General features: G+C 49.4%; 1 protein-coding gene across 5 annotated transcripts in view; it reads right to left on the reverse strand.

The window, feature by feature from the left end:
• MSI2 (musashi RNA binding protein 2) overlaps positions 1–16123 on the reverse strand; it is a 389744-nt gene extending 373621 nt beyond the window's left edge. For all 5 annotated transcript variants that reach the window (XM_030296485.1, XM_030296484.1, XM_030296482.1 and 2 more), the window contains exons 1-5: positions 16021–16123; positions 15687–15727; positions 15275–15356; positions 14486–14570; positions 10630–10671 (exon numbers count right to left, since the gene is read on the reverse strand). In XM_030296485.1, the coding sequence (XP_030152345.1) occupies positions 10630–10671; positions 14486–14570; positions 15275–15356; positions 15687–15727; positions 16021–16082 (312 nt within the window). In that variant the 5' untranslated portion in view covers positions 16083–16123. The remainder of the gene's footprint in view (positions 1–10629; positions 10672–14485; positions 14571–15274; positions 15357–15686; positions 15728–16020) is intronic.
• Positions 16124–16986: the final 863 nt, after the last annotated feature.

The following is a 16986-nucleotide window of genomic DNA, read 5'->3' on the forward strand; positions in this document are numbered from 1 at the left end:
AGTTTCCCCCCACCCCTCCCCACTCCGGGCCCCATCGGGTTTTTTGGCTTAGGATCTCCCAGCAGTTTTCAAACACCTGCCCAGTACTGTGCCGGATACTCCGAATGCTCCCTCCGCTGCCGGGCTGAGGCACGAGACGGAAGATGCCAGCTTCACTCCTGGAAAGGGCAGACAAGGCACCAAGAACCCCAAGGCCTGGGATCTCACCTCCTCGCCAGGTAATCTACCTGAGATGTTCTTGCTCTTCCTGGGCAACTGGAAATTCTTGCACAAGAACAACGTGGAAATACAGAATACACTCCAAGGCACTAAAATATTTAAAAGCGGCGGTTGTGACGTTCCATTTATACCATCAATATGAAATGTTATCACGATGGCCAGGGCTTGAAAAAAAAGGAGGGAGACGGGGCGCCTGGGTGGCTCAGTCGGTTGAGCGTCCAACTTTGGCTCAGGTCATGATCTCACTGTTTGTGGGTTCGAGCCCCGCGCTGGGATCTGTGCTGACATCTCCGAGCCCGGAGCCTGCTTTGGATTCTGTGTCTCCCTCTCTCTGCCCCTCCCCCACTCATGCTCTGTCTCTGTCTCTCTCCCTCTCTTTCTCTCTCTCTGAAATATATATAAACATTAAAAAAAAAAAGGGAGAGGAAAAAAAATACGAGCGAACAGGTTTTCTCCTCCTGGTTCCCTAGGACCCATTTCGGGGATGAGAATGTTGACCTTTCACACTCTTGGCTTCAGTGTTCCAGCAGCGCCCAGGGCTGTGGCGACCACCTCCAGCACCACCCGCCCAGGCTCCCGCAGGGACCCGGAAGATAAAACAAAATGCTTCCAGGTTTCAAACTTTACTTTGCAGTGGGTGGAAATGGAGACGCCGCCACACGTGGCCTCTCTAGGAGGGAGAATACTGCAGCAGGCCGAGCGGGGTCTGGTGTTACAACTTCCATCAGAAGGCCCTGGGAAACACGGTGCGTGTGTGCACACACACACACAGGCGCCCACGCAGGCATGCAGAAGGGGACACACTCAGCCGAGAGCAAGTCATGGGAACTGCAGCTTTGCTGGTTCCTTGCCTCCCTCCCACCAGAGCGGTCACCTCATTAATGTCACTCAGCATCACGTTTTGCTACACTCCGTTCCCGCAGGCAGCCCAAAGCCGGCTTCCATTGTAAACTTCTGTTCCTCGGGAAACTATCAAAAGCTTTGACTGGAGAGGAGAAAAAAAAAAAAACTTCCAGAAGGCCTCTCTGCTCACTCGTCCCACTCCTCCAAGTTTTTCTCTGTGGTGCTTTATTCAAAATCACTACACACACAAACCACGCTCTGAAAGTCATTTACAACATGCCAGCTTTAAAAAAAAAAAAAAAAAAAAAAAAGAAGAAGGGAAAAAAGAAAAGAAAAAAAGAGCTAGTGATTGCTGTGGCCCGTCTACCTGCAAATGCCCAAAGAGAATAATTCATTTCGGTGAAGGATATGGATGAAGCCCTGAATACATTCTAACACCGTTTTCTGCCCTTCAAAACAATAAAAATGTAAAAACCCAGACGAAAGAAGGCCTGAGAGAATCTCTTGACCCCAAGGAATTTATTCTCTTGGATCTTCTAAAGCACTCTCTCCCCAGAATGCATCATCAAGACCATTTTATTAGATTTTTCTAAACCCTTGAAATTGTCACATAATTGAAACAGAAACAGCAATTTAGAGCTCCGAATGGATTTCTTAAAAAGAAGAGTCTGGGCTGGCCCAACATCCCCTCCTTGGCTGCTCTCACCCCTAACCTAAATTTAAGACCCTTGCACACAAAACCCTATTTATCTTTTAAATCCTCCCTTGCCATAAAAGTTACACATTCCCCTAATGCCTTAGATTTCAGGACATTTGGGAGAAACTCATCCCAGACAACAGGCTAAAAAAAGAATCCATTAGCATTAACTTGCCTGTCACAGTCAGTGACAAATAAATGAATGTGATGCTTTCAGATCAGTCATTGGTGGAACTACCCCCAGGCAGATAAAGACCAGGCCTGGGAGAGAGAAGGCTCACGGAGAGACCTCTCACACAGCGGTGTCTGAGCTGTCCCCCAGCTGCTCCCCAGGACTCCGCTCTCAAAGGCAGCAAAAACACAGGCATCAGACACAGAAAAGGAAACGCATTCCCAATGCCCACCGGGCAACCCCAAGATGAAGGATGGTTGCTATCTCCCCTTCGAGAGCGAGCACCCCCAAGAGCAGACCAAGCCACTGGACACACAGTTCCCTGACTCTCAACGTGCCGTGCTATCCGTCACCCCCAGACACGACGACGGTACCCACAAGCTGCTGCGTAAGGTCCTCCTAGGATCCAGCCAGGGCCATCTTGGGAAACAGGAACAGATGACCGATGCTCACGCTGGATGTCCCATGTACAGATACCATCCTAGGCCCTTCGTATGCACGAACCCATTTAATCTCCTAAACGAACCTAGGATGTAGGTACTGTCGACCGCCCCCCCCCCCAACGTTTTACAGAAGAAATGGAGGCACACACCACACTCCTTAGCTCGTGAGTGGCATTCAGCTGTGTTGACGAGGTGTGTAGAAAACAAGCAGTAGACACGAACCTGAAGCTCATCGGCCAGACTGCCACGAAATCTGTTCCTCAGCCTGAGCACTTTACAAGCAGTCAGGCAAAGCACGAGAACCTAAAATCTACCCGCTCGTGCTGGATGCGGCAGGGCTTAGCGGTTAAGAGAGCAAGGACCTGGGGGCGCCTGGGGGGCTCAGTCGGTTAAGCATCTGACTTCGGCTCAGGTCATGATCTTGTGGTTTGCGAGTTCAAGCCCCGCGTCGAGCTCTGTGCTGACAGCTCGGAGCCTGGAGCCTGCTTTGGATTCCGTGTCTCCCTCTCTCGCTGCCCTTTCCCTGTTCATGCTCTGTCTCTCTTTCTCTCTCAAAAATAAACATTAAAAACATTTTTTTTAATTAAAAAAAAAGAGAGAGAGCAAGGACTTGGAACCCGGACAGACGGTGATCTGTCTGTCCAACAGTGATCGACCCTTACTAGTGTTGTGGCACTAGGAAAGCCACTCGCCCTGCCTGGGTCTCAGTTTACCAGTCTGTCAAGTGGAGAGAATACCCACTACTGCAAAGGACTGTCGTCAGGATTAAATTAAAGGAGATTAATTACACAGAGGCTTAATATAATGCCTTGAACATACTGACTCACAATGTAAGTAACAGCCCTTATTTTGAGTTGGGATTATTATTATTATTATTATTATTATTCAAGGTCTCAGATAAAATAAAAAAGTACAGCAGGCAGACACACACCCTTGAGAAACTTTCCAGATCGTTGGGAGCTTGATGCTATCTACCCTTGAAAGAGAGAGAGAATAGAGATATGCGGTCATGTATGTGGGGCCCAGTGGGAGTCCTGCCCCAAGGCTGCTTCTACAATGTACCACGGGGTGCTCGGTCCCAAGACCACCCTTGCTCACAGCTCTCACATCACAAGAGGCACAGGTCACACGCCTCCAAAATCTCACGTTCTTCACACCAGGCAGCCACTCTGAGTGAAAGGTGACCCCGAGCAGACCTAGGAAGTCACAGGTGAGGCTGCTCAGAGCCACAGGGCCCACACCCCAGTGACATACAGACAATCTGCGACTTCCATCCCGAGAGATGCCATCTCATTGTCTATGCACAGTAAGGTCAAGATCACGGCTCAGACGAGGCCAGAGTAGAAAACCCCTGGGATTTTGTCTAGATCTTGGCCCCCTGTTCAGCACGTAAAGGGGAGAGGAAGGGAGACGATGGAAACAGGAGAATGACGGCGCTCTTTGCCACCCCAAAGAGTGGGCGTGGCAACTGCCAAGAACATCACTCCTGAAGAAGGGCCTGCAGCCAGAGAGAACGCAGTACGAATGACGCTGCAGGCACGAGTCCAGGGTGGGAAGATCCCCATGAAACCGCATCAGCCACCGTCCCACTAGCGACCCCGGCTTCTATACTGATCCCCAAAAGCTCAGAACGTCGTACAGAGCATCCCCGGGATCCTGCACGCGCAAAACAGGACATGCCAAAGGAAGTACTCTCGTCTGCTCTGCCTGGCATGCGAGGCAACCCAGCCCGGCCCCGGCTCGTCTCCAGGCCTGAATCTCCAGCGCCGGGTGTGTGCACCACACACCCTTTGCTCCAGCGGCACACCGACCTCTCCGAGCCCCCCGTACCAAGAACTGCATTCCTGCCATTCTTCCCTCCTTCCTGCTTCTCAGGATCTAGGGCAAAGACCACCTCCTCCGAGAAGCGATCTTAGCTCTTCCTTCCTCTGGAGACCATGCCCGCCTCTCTGCTGTGCTTCCCACACCCTGTCCTGTACCACGGGGTAGCACCCCTCCTCCCACCCGGGACCTAAGACCCTTGAAGACGAGAGCCGTGTCACCTTTGCGTTCTGCATTCATTCCACCTGGACGGAGACGGACACTGTGCCAAGGAGCAACAATCAACGCTGAGGTTTGTTTTTTTGCAATTACTAAAAGCTACTTGTGCCCTTTGAGTTCACTGTCCAATAGTGGAAGCAATAAGGCACACACTTAAGTAACCATGAAACTCAGAACAAAGCGCCTAATGTAGTCCCCGGTGCCGAGCAGAAAACTTGGTAACTGCCGAGGACTGAGAGTGGCCGCTAAATGCACTGAAGATATAGTCTGTCCCCACCCCACCCCCCACTCCTGCGTGTTACGTTTCTGTCCACCTGCTCTCTACTAATCTGCCCCACTAGAGTGAAAGCCCCATGAGGGCAGGGACTTTTTGGTCTTGTTCTCCACACTATCCCCCAAACCGCACACATTCTCTGGCACATGACAGGTGCTCGGTAACGTCTGGTGAATAAATAAACGAACACGTGCCCAGCACAGTGCCTAATGAACGCATCCGTGAGTCTCTGCTAACTTATTATTGCCTATTTTTTGCTCACTTATTTTACTGTGATTATTACCATAGCTTGCCCTAACCAAAAGAGAAGATAAGGCGCTATGGAAATCCAGAGAAAGAAATATCACATGGAAGAGAGAGCAGAAACAGCTCCGTGGAAAAGGTAGCCCAGATCGGGCTTTGAAAGAGAGGTCTGTTTCGCACAGGAGGGAGAAGAAAGGGCGGTTCGGGTGGGGATACGCCCAAGGGTAGCTATTCAGAGAAGGGGGACCGGTAGAAGAGAAGGAACCTGGAAGAAGACCGCCCCCCATCCCCCCGCCGTACAGATCTTGAAGGACACGTACCACCAGGCTAAGAAGTGCAGACTTTGTTCGGTGGGCGTTGAGGGTTTCCTGAATCCCCCCAAAAGTGGGTGCACAGAGTCAGCAATTAAACACACTTAAGCAAGCCCTTGTTCGATGAACACATCAGATCGAACATGAGATCAGAGGAGGTGAACTGCATCTCCCTTTTGCGTTCTTGGGACTTTTGGCCAGAGAACATTCAGGTTTAAAAACACAAAAGGACAAGAAGATGGATATGTCATCTCAAGGGGCACCCACGAGGGTCAGCTGGTTCCTCAGACAGTGCCCCCCTCTTCTTCTGTTCTTGGGGGGCAGAGGGTTCTCACCTGCCTGCCAAAAACGTGACACAGAACACATGAGCTCCAGCTTCCCGGCAGACTGACCTTAACACTGAAACGAAAGCATGCAAACGAAAGGCAAAAATCTCGGGAAAGGACATTTGGAGGACGAAGTGCCCCTCCTCTTGAGCTGACACCTGCTGCTGACTGAACACAGGAAGGAGCCATGCTCCCCGACGAGAAAGCAGCTAAGCCACTAATCCCCCAGGGTCCTTGCGGCCGTGGACAAGGCTGCAGACGCACCACCACGTCCCCGCCGGGAGCCAGAAACCCACCGGCAGGCCGGTTAACGGTGGCCAGCGAGGTGACAGCTGCAGATCGTCCAAGATGGCAGCACGCTAGAACGACCCGACCCACAGCAGCAGGGGAAGGCCAGCTGCCGAAAACTCACCCCTCGCCCGCCCTTGAGAAGCTGCCAAGAAACCACTGCCCCAGAACAGGAGGTGCGTGGCTAAGACGTTCGCGCTGTGCTGCACCCATCTGGACGGACGGATGCTTAACAGAGAACCTTCCAGGCCCTGGAGCCTCATCAGGGGATGAGACGGGAGCAGGAAAGCCCGGCCTTGGCTCAACCTTGCCACAACTTAGCTGGGGGACCTGGAGCAGCCGACCTGACTTCCCTGGACGTCAGCTGCCTCCACTGTGAAAAAGGCAGGCTGGATTCATCTCGAGCATTTAAGTTATTCCATGTCAACCATCAACAGCTCCCTGCCGGCAGGGGGCTTACATTCCAATCAGGATTTTTCTTAGGTCATTTTCCATAATTCTAACTTTCCTTCTTCTGCACAAATAATTCTATAACGGGGCGCCTGGCTGGCTCGGTCTTGATCTCGGGGTCGTGAATTCCAGGCCCACGTTGGGCGTAGAGATTACTTAAAAACAATAGTAAATAATTCTATAACACTGATACCAGTGAACGATTGCAGGCACTACTTTGCATCAGGCTCCCAGCAAAGAACTCTGCATACACGCTGAAAATCACTCCACGCTGGGCACTACACCCCGGTTTTAAAGAGGAGGAAACAGAGGCCTGGAGGGGCTCATGTGATGTGCCCACCGGTCACCCAGCTGCGACTGAAGGCAACTGGAAACAGGATGAAGAAATGAGATCTCCGCTGATCAACAGATAAGGTTCTGGCCTCTAAAACCTAAGACGGTAAATGGCAACTCGGGGGGGAGTGGAGAATGCTTTATTCCACACAAGGAGAATCAGGGCAGACGGGGAGTTACGCCCAGACTCAGGCCAGAAGATATTCGGCAGCCTCCTGGTTTTTCCACACGAGAAAAAGAACCCACAGGCTTGAGCAAAAGTCTTCCAGGCAGCCAACGCTTCTGCCCAAAGGGACTGACAAAATGATATGACATGATTGATCCCAATCAGCCCCGTTTCTCCAACGGCTTTAAATTAAGTCATCTTTTTAGAACAGCACGACCATTTTAATTTTTTAAAAGACAGAGAGGAGGAACCTCTTCCATTTTTTACAAAATGAAATAATCATCCAGAGAAATAGGAAGATACAGAACGGACCTATCGTCTTCTGATCAAAATGTACTTCACTAATTAACGGCCACTGGTCTCCAAAGAGTCGCCCCTCGACTAGTTAATAAAGCCCCATTATACTTCACTTGAGATGTGAGCATTTACGTCGCAAAGGGGGGATAATGAACTGCAGGATTCAAAACCCTTCCTTCGGGTCGCTCATTAAAATTCTGGTCAAAACGGATTTTTATTTATATGATACATTAAAGAATATTATGACAGTACTAATGTGAAATCTGTTCTTCACTGCCACGGATTTTCTTTCGTATTAAGTTACAGTTTCTTTCCACTAGTCTTGTTTTAACACCTCCACGACTATTTCTCTGGCGGGTGCTAGCAAAAAGGGACAGCCAGAAAGCAGAGAAATGCATGTTAACTGAAACGCTGGCTGACGTATCATTTACAAGCTCCTCGCCCAGCCCTCGACGGGGGACGGCGGGGGGGGGGGGGTAGGGGCACAGTTCACCTCACACTGGGACCCTAACACATACACACAGAAGTTTTATTGAAGGGGGATAAACAAAAACTAAATAAGGCTTGACTTAAAGTTCTATACTCCTGCCAGCCGGGTTTTGGCTTCTCCAACACTAACTTCGGTCTGAAATCCCCATGGTTGGGCTCAAATTCTATCGGAAAATAACCGTTGACAAGGAAGGCACTTTCTCCCCACCCTGCCCCAACTCCCAACCAGCACAGGCCTCTTTTGCCAAATCCCCAGCCGCTCCCCTGGAGTTGAGCAACCCCAGAACCGTGTGAAAGGATGCCCTCGGGGGTCGGATGGAGACACACTGCCAGACAGAGCCACACAATGGGATGACATCACAAGGGCTGGGTGAATCACCCAACCAGGGAACTTCAAAGGGCGCGCTGGCTGTCGTGCCCCTCGAAGCCCGATGACCTCTCTGAGCTGCCTCCTCTGCCGTAAGGGACAGGTGATACTCCTAGATGCCCTCCACACCCTGCAGCACACAGGATCGCACACTGGGCGAGGGGCTAGGTTGCCTATACACCGCTTCTCAACCCACGTGTGCCTCAGTTTCCTCATCCACAAATTGGACATAACACTAATACCCACCCTCACAGGACATGGGTGAAGACGAAGTGAGTTCGCATACACACTGTCCCTACAACAGTACCTGGCACATAAATTCAGATGACACCAGCATTATTACGAGGCCTCTCGTGGGGACTGGTGTGACAGCCTAACAGAGCTAAGAGTCAAAACAGCAGGTAACACCTACGGTATCACCACCACATTCCAGGTCTTCCTTTCTGGAAGCACCTGACCTTCATTAACTTATTTAATCCACGCAAAAACTTGATGAGACGGGGTAAACGAGGTTCCAAGAAACCAAATGATTTGCCCAGATTCACACAGCTAATGAGCGGCATGGCCAGGATCCGAACCCCAGCTGTTGAGTCTGAAAACAATAAGAATGACGATTAAACCGACAAAAACAACGGGAGTGGTGGAGATGAGGAGTTAGGAGGTCCTCACCCTGTGCCACACACCCTGTGTGTGTCCTCTTTTATTCCTCACAAAACCTGCTGAGGGAGCTACTCCCATCACTGCCATTATACAGAGGAGCAAACAGACTGGGGAAGGTGGTTTGCTCCGTGTCTCGGGACCTGGGGATTCAGATGGAGATGATGGACAGGAAAGTCCTTTGTAAACTGTGTCATAAAAAGCAAGGTATTGTTACGCAATCCCTAGAACGCCATGGAAAGATGTCTTCCCCCACCTGGTATAATGTTTGCTCACATCCAAAAGTCTGACAATCCGCCTAAAACATCCCAGACTCCAGGCTGGGGGCGGGGAAAGGTGCACACCTTGACAAGTTCGAGAAATAGTCTGTCTCGTTTTCAAGTTGAATGCCTCGCTGAGAAGCCAAATGCCAGAGTATGTTAAATTGCAATATAGCCTTCTTGGTTTAAAAAAAAAAAAAAAAAAAAGTGGCAGGGGGTGAGGGGCGGGGAAACAACAGGGAAGAGAAAACAGGTCAAACCCACGGTTTGACCAAGTCAGGGATTTTTCCAGTTTCCCTCTAGGGTAATCTGATCCTAGTTCTGGCTGATCAAATGACTAACCTGGAAATTTGAAGATTCACACTTATGGAAGAAACAGTAATTCTTCCAAACCCAAGAAATCCTGCTGTTCTGGAAGCCTCTGAAATGTCAAGGATTGCATACAGTTTGAAAAGCAACCTTTAAACAGGTAACAGTTCCAAAGTTTGTGCTCTGTACGGAAAAAAAACCTAACCTCTTTGGTTCATTAATTGCTATTCTTTGCTTACTTATTAGGAAAAAAACGTCTTAAGAAAGTATTTTGCCATATTTACTTAAGAGATTTGCGTTTCCTTCGAAAGACAAGAAAGGAAAAGAAAAATTACATGGAAAAAAAAAAGGAAGGAAGAAAAAGGAAGGAAGGAAGGAAGGAAGGATCACATGGCAAGGTCTAAACCTGAAATTCTCAAAATCTCATCCACAAATGCTAACTTTTTCTTCATTAAAGTTCTTCATCCCTCCCTTGACACAATTAAAAGCTTGCACTTCTGGGAGACTATGCTTGAAGAAATAAACTGAATTTTCAAAAGCCACAGCCCTTTCCCTTTGTGACCTAGAATCAAGAAGTTTTGCCAGTTACCCTCTCCCTAGAAGAATGCCAAGATCACAAGACACAGAAAAAGTCTCTCCTGAAATTATACAGGGAAGAAAAAAGTATAATTAAAACGTGCAATTGTAACACATAAGCCCGTACATTTCACCTCGAGTTCCATGCAGCTCAGCTCTGTTCTCAAAGCCAGAGCTGGCGAGCCCCGTGGAAACCACACACTTGTGAAAAAGTGAAGGCCTATCTCGATCCCCGAAGCAAATCCTGTAGTACCACTTCTCCAAGGTTCCGTCCTCAGGACTTGTCCCCCAGGCCCTGGCACTTGCAGGAAGAGCAGCACTGTTGGTTTCCAGTGGGCCCTGAGTGATCCCTCCCACCTGAAACCAGAATATCCACTGCCTCCTCTGTCAGATTTAGGGCTTCGTGGGTCTACGAAGTTGTTTCCAAGAAAAGACAAGCTGTTTACTCAAATTCTACTCCTCTCCATAAACTCCACGTTGCAAGTCCTCAAAAGAAGAACCCTCCAAAAAAGACTCACAAGCAAATGTCCAAGTTTTCCTGATATGATCTTGGCAATGCTCAAAAAATAAATAGAGGGTTTGCATAAATATTGCAACAGATGGAGCTCTGTCCTCCCGCGAAGGATCAGGGTTGGCCCTGCCCCCTGTTGGATGCTCAGAACCCACCTCGGGAGGGCTAGACTGCAGACGCACACGGTTATCTGGCGGAGAGCTCCTTGCCCGGGCCTGGACTCTCACAGCCACAGGCTGGTACCCTGAAGGAACTGAGGGCACCAGGTTTCAATGCTTCATTGCCAGTACTCTGAAATCTGAAATCCTTGGCGACCACCTCTGAGCGCTAAAATCCTACTACTGATTCTCCTACTTACCTTGGGTTGCGCCCGACGAGGAAATGCAACTTTGGGGTCGATCTGGGGGAATAAAAAAGGAAAAGTGAGAGTCAGTTCCAGTATTGGGAGACAGGGAAAAAAAATTAGGATTAATCACCTAATTATTAATCACTCATTTCTCAGGCTTATAACCCAGCTTTTAGTAACCGTCTCAGGCCACTCAAAAAGTTCCTTAAGCTTTGATCCAAACTTTACTCATCCCTCCCACAATGTAACAAATAAAGCTAGCCTTTCTAAATGCCCTACCACGTATTTCAATGTGTGATGCTCCTAATAAATTAGATCCCACATGTTCTTATTTAAGCAAACGCTTGTCTTCCACAGGCACTGGGCATTGAATGGTTACTTTCATCTAATTTGCATCTCCCAGCCATGGGAGAAGAGATGGGAACATCATCGTTGAAAAAAAAATTATAACCTGAAAAATTAAACGTAAGTTTCAGCAGTAGGTAACTGGATAGTACATCTTCTCCCGGGTGATAACTAAACAAGGCAGGTGGGAAAGGAGATTCCCAAAATTCTTTTAAATCCTCAACATCCAAAAACTCTCCAAAGAGATCCAACACGATGCTCGACTTGAGTTCATTCATTCGTGTTGGCAAAAGCATGGTTACCTGAGTTGACCAAAAAGATAGCTCATTCTGTATTAGACCTCGAGGGAAAGCAGGTGTCAAAAACTATTAGTTCTTAAGAAATAATAATAAGATAAAAAGAAATACATGAGCTAAAACCACCTGGATTTTAAAAACCACACGGGATAAGACTCTATGAGCAACCAACCTCAAATTACAAAAGGAAGGAACGCCATCATGGGGAGAGGGTAAAAAAAAATTACTGAAAAAAAGAAGTTAGAATGTAGTGTATCGATCAGGATATTCCTCTTACCCCAACCCCAATCGGAATGGAAAAACATTCTCTACCCCAGATCAAATGCAGAACCCATGATTCTCAATCAAGGAATGGCTTTAAAACTCAAAACAATTCCCACGGAAACACTTGAAATCTAATAGGCTGATTCCAGGTGGGGGGAGTTGTTGGATAGAAACTACGGGCAGGGAAAGAATAAAAAAATTCCCCATTACTGGTTTTCATTAGATTTCTAAATATCACAAATCTTTGGGTAAAACTCAACACAGAATATTGCTACAAGTTTATTTAGAGGCTCTGGCTTTCATAGTACAATTTTCCCCTTTTAAAATGTAAACCTGAACCTTGTTTTCAGTTCTGTCATTGAGGGGGTTGGAATAATGCTTTGGGGAAAAGCACAGAGAAGGGGGAAGGCACACCAGATAGTTCTTGCTCCCAGACTTATATCCCTTAGGACATCCCAGCAGTTAAGACATACAAAGATTTACTACTTTTATGAAGGTAGTTTACAGACCTAACAAAAATCCACAGCATGTTTTTTTACCTTTAAACATCACCTGAGAAATGAGAGATTACTTTTCAAAAACTAAAACAGACAAAAGTCTCTGATCTAGGAAACTACCCTTTCATCAAGATTAACATTACCGCATCTACAGGTGTATTCAGCACTGACTAGAGCTGTCTACAAGAGAAATACAACAGGTGTGGATTTTCCATTCTGTTGACCAAACATTAAGACAGATCCGTCTTTTTATAAACACTCCCCCAAACTACTGGGTTTTTTGGGGGTTTTTTTGGCTGACCAGCACAAAATTGCAGTAAGAAGTCACCTTGTTTGTGCAGAAAAAGGTGAGGGACGTGTTGGGAGAGAGACCCGAAGCTGGGGGAATAGGGAACAGTGAAGAAAGTGAAACACTCAAGAAATATCTAAAATTACAAACACCAAAGCCAATTCAGAATGCCCATATCGTGTGTTGTGAAAACAGCATGTTATATACCACCAGGCAAGTTCGGGGTCTTCAGTGTGCAAAGTAGGCACTCTGAAATCTCTCAAGGAGGGCACAGGTCAAGACAGGTATGGCAAATCCCAACCTTTTGCACATCCCTGTCAACTATTTTCTTTTTTTTTTTTAACGAACAACAAAAACAAAAACAAAAAAACTACCAAAAATTAAAACATTAGTTAGTTAGGTACAGCTCTACTTACTGTAGCTACAAATCCTCTAGGAAAAGACTAGGGTACTATTTTGGATGTGAATGGCCGTTACCTAAACAAAGCTTTTAAGGTAACGTAAACAAGATCCTCGTTTCCATGTCAATAAACCAACCGCTTCTGCCTCCTGCACTGAACGTTGAAACAAAGTCAAAATCTAGGTTATACTAAAGAATAGTGACCAAAACATATCCACAAACAATTAGGGAGGGAAAACCACAGGCTTTGCACCTGATACTGAGGGCTATGACCCACCAACCACCATAGAAACCAAATACTATTTCTCTTACCCGGGGTAGGGAGAGGGAGTGAATAATAAATTCCTGAATTTGCCTTCAAATATTTTCCTCTTTAATTCTGCTAGCTTTTTGAAACGTCTAGCCAAGAAGTTAAGGAGGAAAAAAAAAATTTCTTCAGACACTCATTATCACCCTACAAATGACTGTCCCTAAAATTAAATTATCTAAAAGCACAAAAAGGCTGGGCTGCAAGTTATGACAAGTCCAGCACAATTAATAAAGCAACTTAAAATGTGTGGGGGTCCTGTCTTTGGGGGTAGGGACCTCTGATCAGAGAAAGAGGGTAAATTTGCAAATAAATTCACTTGCACCAAAGGTGGCCAGGTTTCTTTTCTTTTTCTTTTTTTTTTTTTTTCCATTTCCCCTCAATGTAAAAGCCAAAAGGGACTTCAAAGATCACCCTGTTCCACTCCTGTATTTAACAGAAAAGGAAACTGAGGCCCTGGGGCAGGGAATAACATGCCCAAGTTCATAAAGGGCAGCTGGGACTAGAACTTGACCCCTTGCCTTGCCCCACTACCCACCACAGAGAAGAGTGGTCCCAAGCGGCCCAGCACTGCATCCCAGTGTCACCTCAGGGACCCTGCTTTGGCAGATGTATAAAAACTGTGGGGAAATTCTAATAGAGGTAAAGGGAAAGGGGAGAGCCACAAAGCCAACACAGGGGTCTAAATAGAACACCACGAGCTCCCCCCTGCATTATATTTACTGCTATATACTAGTATCTTTCTTCCCTTCCTCTTCTAATCTCTACCGAGAGACTTTTCCCCTCTCAACACTGGACTCTGAAACCTTCTAATGCTATAAAAGTATCCACGTTCAAAATAAAGGATCTGAAGGGAGGGGGGAGCAAAAACAAATCACTTGGAAACCCCAGGCCTTATCAGTCTTAGATTTCACTCCATCTGGAGTCACCCGCTGGACGCCCAGCTTGGCTCTGTGAGGTCTCTCCTCCTCAAACCACATTCCAAATCCGAAGTGCCCCAAGAGGAACCTGTTGCCTGAATTTGTGATTAGCGCCCCCTCGCCGTCTTCCCGTCCCCGGTCCCTCTCGGCTGGCCACGGAGCGGGCTGTGCCTTCTAAAAGCCAGTTCCCACAGCCACAGTTGGTAACGCGTGCTATGCTCGGCTGACAAAGAAAAGTTGCCTTTGCTCTGTGGTGTAGTTTCTCTGCAGGGTCCCTGGGCCCCGATAGATAGCCTCTCCCCAAGCCCACCCCTCCCCCAAGCCTTCGCTCCGGAGCATCTGGAGCTGCAGTGGGACAGGCTCTAAAAAGAAAACCCCAAGCCCAGCCATTGCAGCAAACTTTAGAGCCAACTCGCAAGCCCTGCTTATAAGTACCCAGTTCTCAGCACAGAAGCAAAAGAAAGCACTGTCCCTTTAAATGGGGCTGTCAATGCCCAGATCGGTCCTGAGCAGGGGCAAACAACAACAACGACGACAGAAAGCAACCTACCGTCTTGGAATCTAACTCATGGTGGGGCTGACCTAATACTTTATCTACACTTGCTGGGTCTGCGAACGTGACGAAACCGAAGCCTCTGAAATGAGACAAAGAGGGAGAAAAACAAACAAGAAAATGTGACACCATTGAAAGCAACAAGGAGTGAGCCCTAATGCAGAATGGAGAGCAAAAGTTGCCCCCTCGCACCCCCACTTCCCACAGCCCTCCCCCAATTCCCCTCCACCCCGCAAGAAAACACATCAAGGTTAATGGGGGAAGTGGAACGGGGGCAGGGCGGGTGGAGGTAACTTGGAAAATGCTGGTGTCTCCACTCTTTCGCCACCTCAGTTTCCTCTCCTCCTCCCCTTCCCTTCTTAACGCTTTGTTTTATTCCCAAGAAAACCCGGCACTCGGCACTCGGAAGAGATTCATCCAGCTTTCTAAAAGGGGCTTAAGAGTTTGGGGAGCTGGGAGTGTGGGGAAAGCATACATTAAAAAAAAAAAAACTATGTAGAAAGTGAATGAAGCTGAACGTCATCTTAAACAGGAGAAAAAAGAAGCGACGGGAAAATGACTTAAAGCGGAGAGATGGACATCTCTGTATCCAGAGTTCAACCCCAATTAACAATAACCTTTGGGGTTATGGGGGCGGGGGCGGGGGTGGAATAGAGCGACGTTCGAAACCAGCCACATGCCTGAGCCCCATTCTAAATCCGCTTAGCTACTTCCGAAGACACCTCCAAAAATAACACTTAAACTTTGTTCTAAAATAAAGACAAAATCCAGAAGGGAATGGTTTACCTGGAGCGTTTCGTAGTGGGATCTCTCATGACCATACATTCTCTAATTTCTCCAAATTTGCTAAAATAGTCTCTAAGGCTATCTGTAGAGAGAGAAAGAGAGAGATGGGGGGGGGGGGGAGAGAAGGTGTGGAAAAAAAAAAGCAATGCAAATTTTGATCAAGGACAAAAACCAAAAGTAGTTTTCTGTTGTTATTCTGTTTTGTTTTTGCATTTTTTGCACACGCGGGGGAAATTCGGCAACAGAGGTCGCGTAGAGGGCTCGGAAAGGATTTGCTATTTAAAAAAATAACCTTGCACAGGAGAAGTGGGGAGCCAATGGCGGGGGGGGGGGGCTCTTACACCGGGATAACAAAGAGCAATAAAGAAGCCAAGAAGGGGGGGACCCAGACGTCCCCCCCTCCCTCCCTTACCTGGTGAGGTCTGCCAGCTCAGTCCACCGATAAACATTTTACTAGAGGGAGAAAACATAACAGAAGTGAGCACCGATGTCAGATCGGCCATTTTGACGTGTAACTTACAAAAGCTAAAAGGAAAGCGGGGGGGAGCGAGCGAGCGAGAGCCGGGAGGTGGGGTGGGGGAGAAGGTGACGGCGAAATGCAATCCAAAGGTGTGTAACTTCCACGGGGGGGGCGCGCGGGAGGGGAGGGGGGGCGCGGGAGATGCCCGGCTCCGCGCACCGCCGTCCCCGCCGCTGCAAGGAGAGCGAGCCCGAGGCGGCGCGGTGGGCAGCGGCTGGAAACTTACCCGGGGTCGTGCTGGGAGTCGTTGGCGCTGCCCGAGGTGCCTTGGCTCCCATTTGCCTCCATATCTGAGCCCCCCCGCCCCCCCACCCCCAAAAAACCGAGCCCCACAGCGATCCGAGCGGAGCGGCGGCCGGCTCCGAGCCCCGAGATCTCCCGCTCCCTCCTCCCCCTCCTCCTCCCCCCCGCCCGGGCTCCTCCGAATCTCTCAGCGAGCGGCGGAGCCGGGGCAGCGGCGAGAGCCGTCACACGTGGGCTCGGCTTAGCTCAGCCCCGCTGCTCGCACACCCCCCCGTCCCCGCCCCCCCGGCCCATCCCCACCTCTCCCCCTCCTCCTCCCCACCCCCATCTCCTCCTCCTCCTCCTCCTCCCCCTCCTCCCCGGCGCACGTGGGGCGGAGTTCTAGAACGTCGTGTAACCAATGCCGGTGACGTCACGCACCCCGGTGCGGCCCCCGCCTGCCCGCGCGCGCACACCCGGCCCCCCGCGGCCGGACCCACGGGGGCGGTGCGCGAACCCCGCGGCCGGAGGCGGCCCCGCCTCCAGCCGGGCAGGGCGCCGGGCGAGGGGGAGCGCACCCCGACTTCCCGGGATCACATGGGCTGCGGGGGGCGGGTGGATCGGGGGAGGGGGAGGCGCGGGGAACTCGCCGCCACTCCTCGCTCGGGCATGGGAGGAGACGCCCCCCACCCCCTCCAGTTCGGCCTCTTCATTCAAGTTCGCCGCCCCAGCCACCGGGATCCGGGGATGGCACCAGCCGCCCGGCCGGCTCTGCGCCCTTTTTCCAGCCACCGCGCAGAAATTTAGGTCAAGGACGTCGGGATCAAACCCGAACCCTGGCGCTCCTCGGCGGGCCCCGGAAACCCCCCAGGATCGGGCAGCTTCAGGATTGCGGAGACCCTCCCGCACAAACACCAGCCACAAGTTTTATTTTCCTTTCGCGCTGGAAGTTCTCTCTGGCTCTCGCTCC

Source organism: Lynx canadensis, chromosome E1 (genome assembly GCF_007474595.2).
Source record: "Lynx canadensis isolate LIC74 chromosome E1, mLynCan4.pri.v2, whole genome shotgun sequence".
Lineage (NCBI taxonomy): Eukaryota > Metazoa > Chordata > Mammalia > Carnivora > Felidae > Lynx > Lynx canadensis.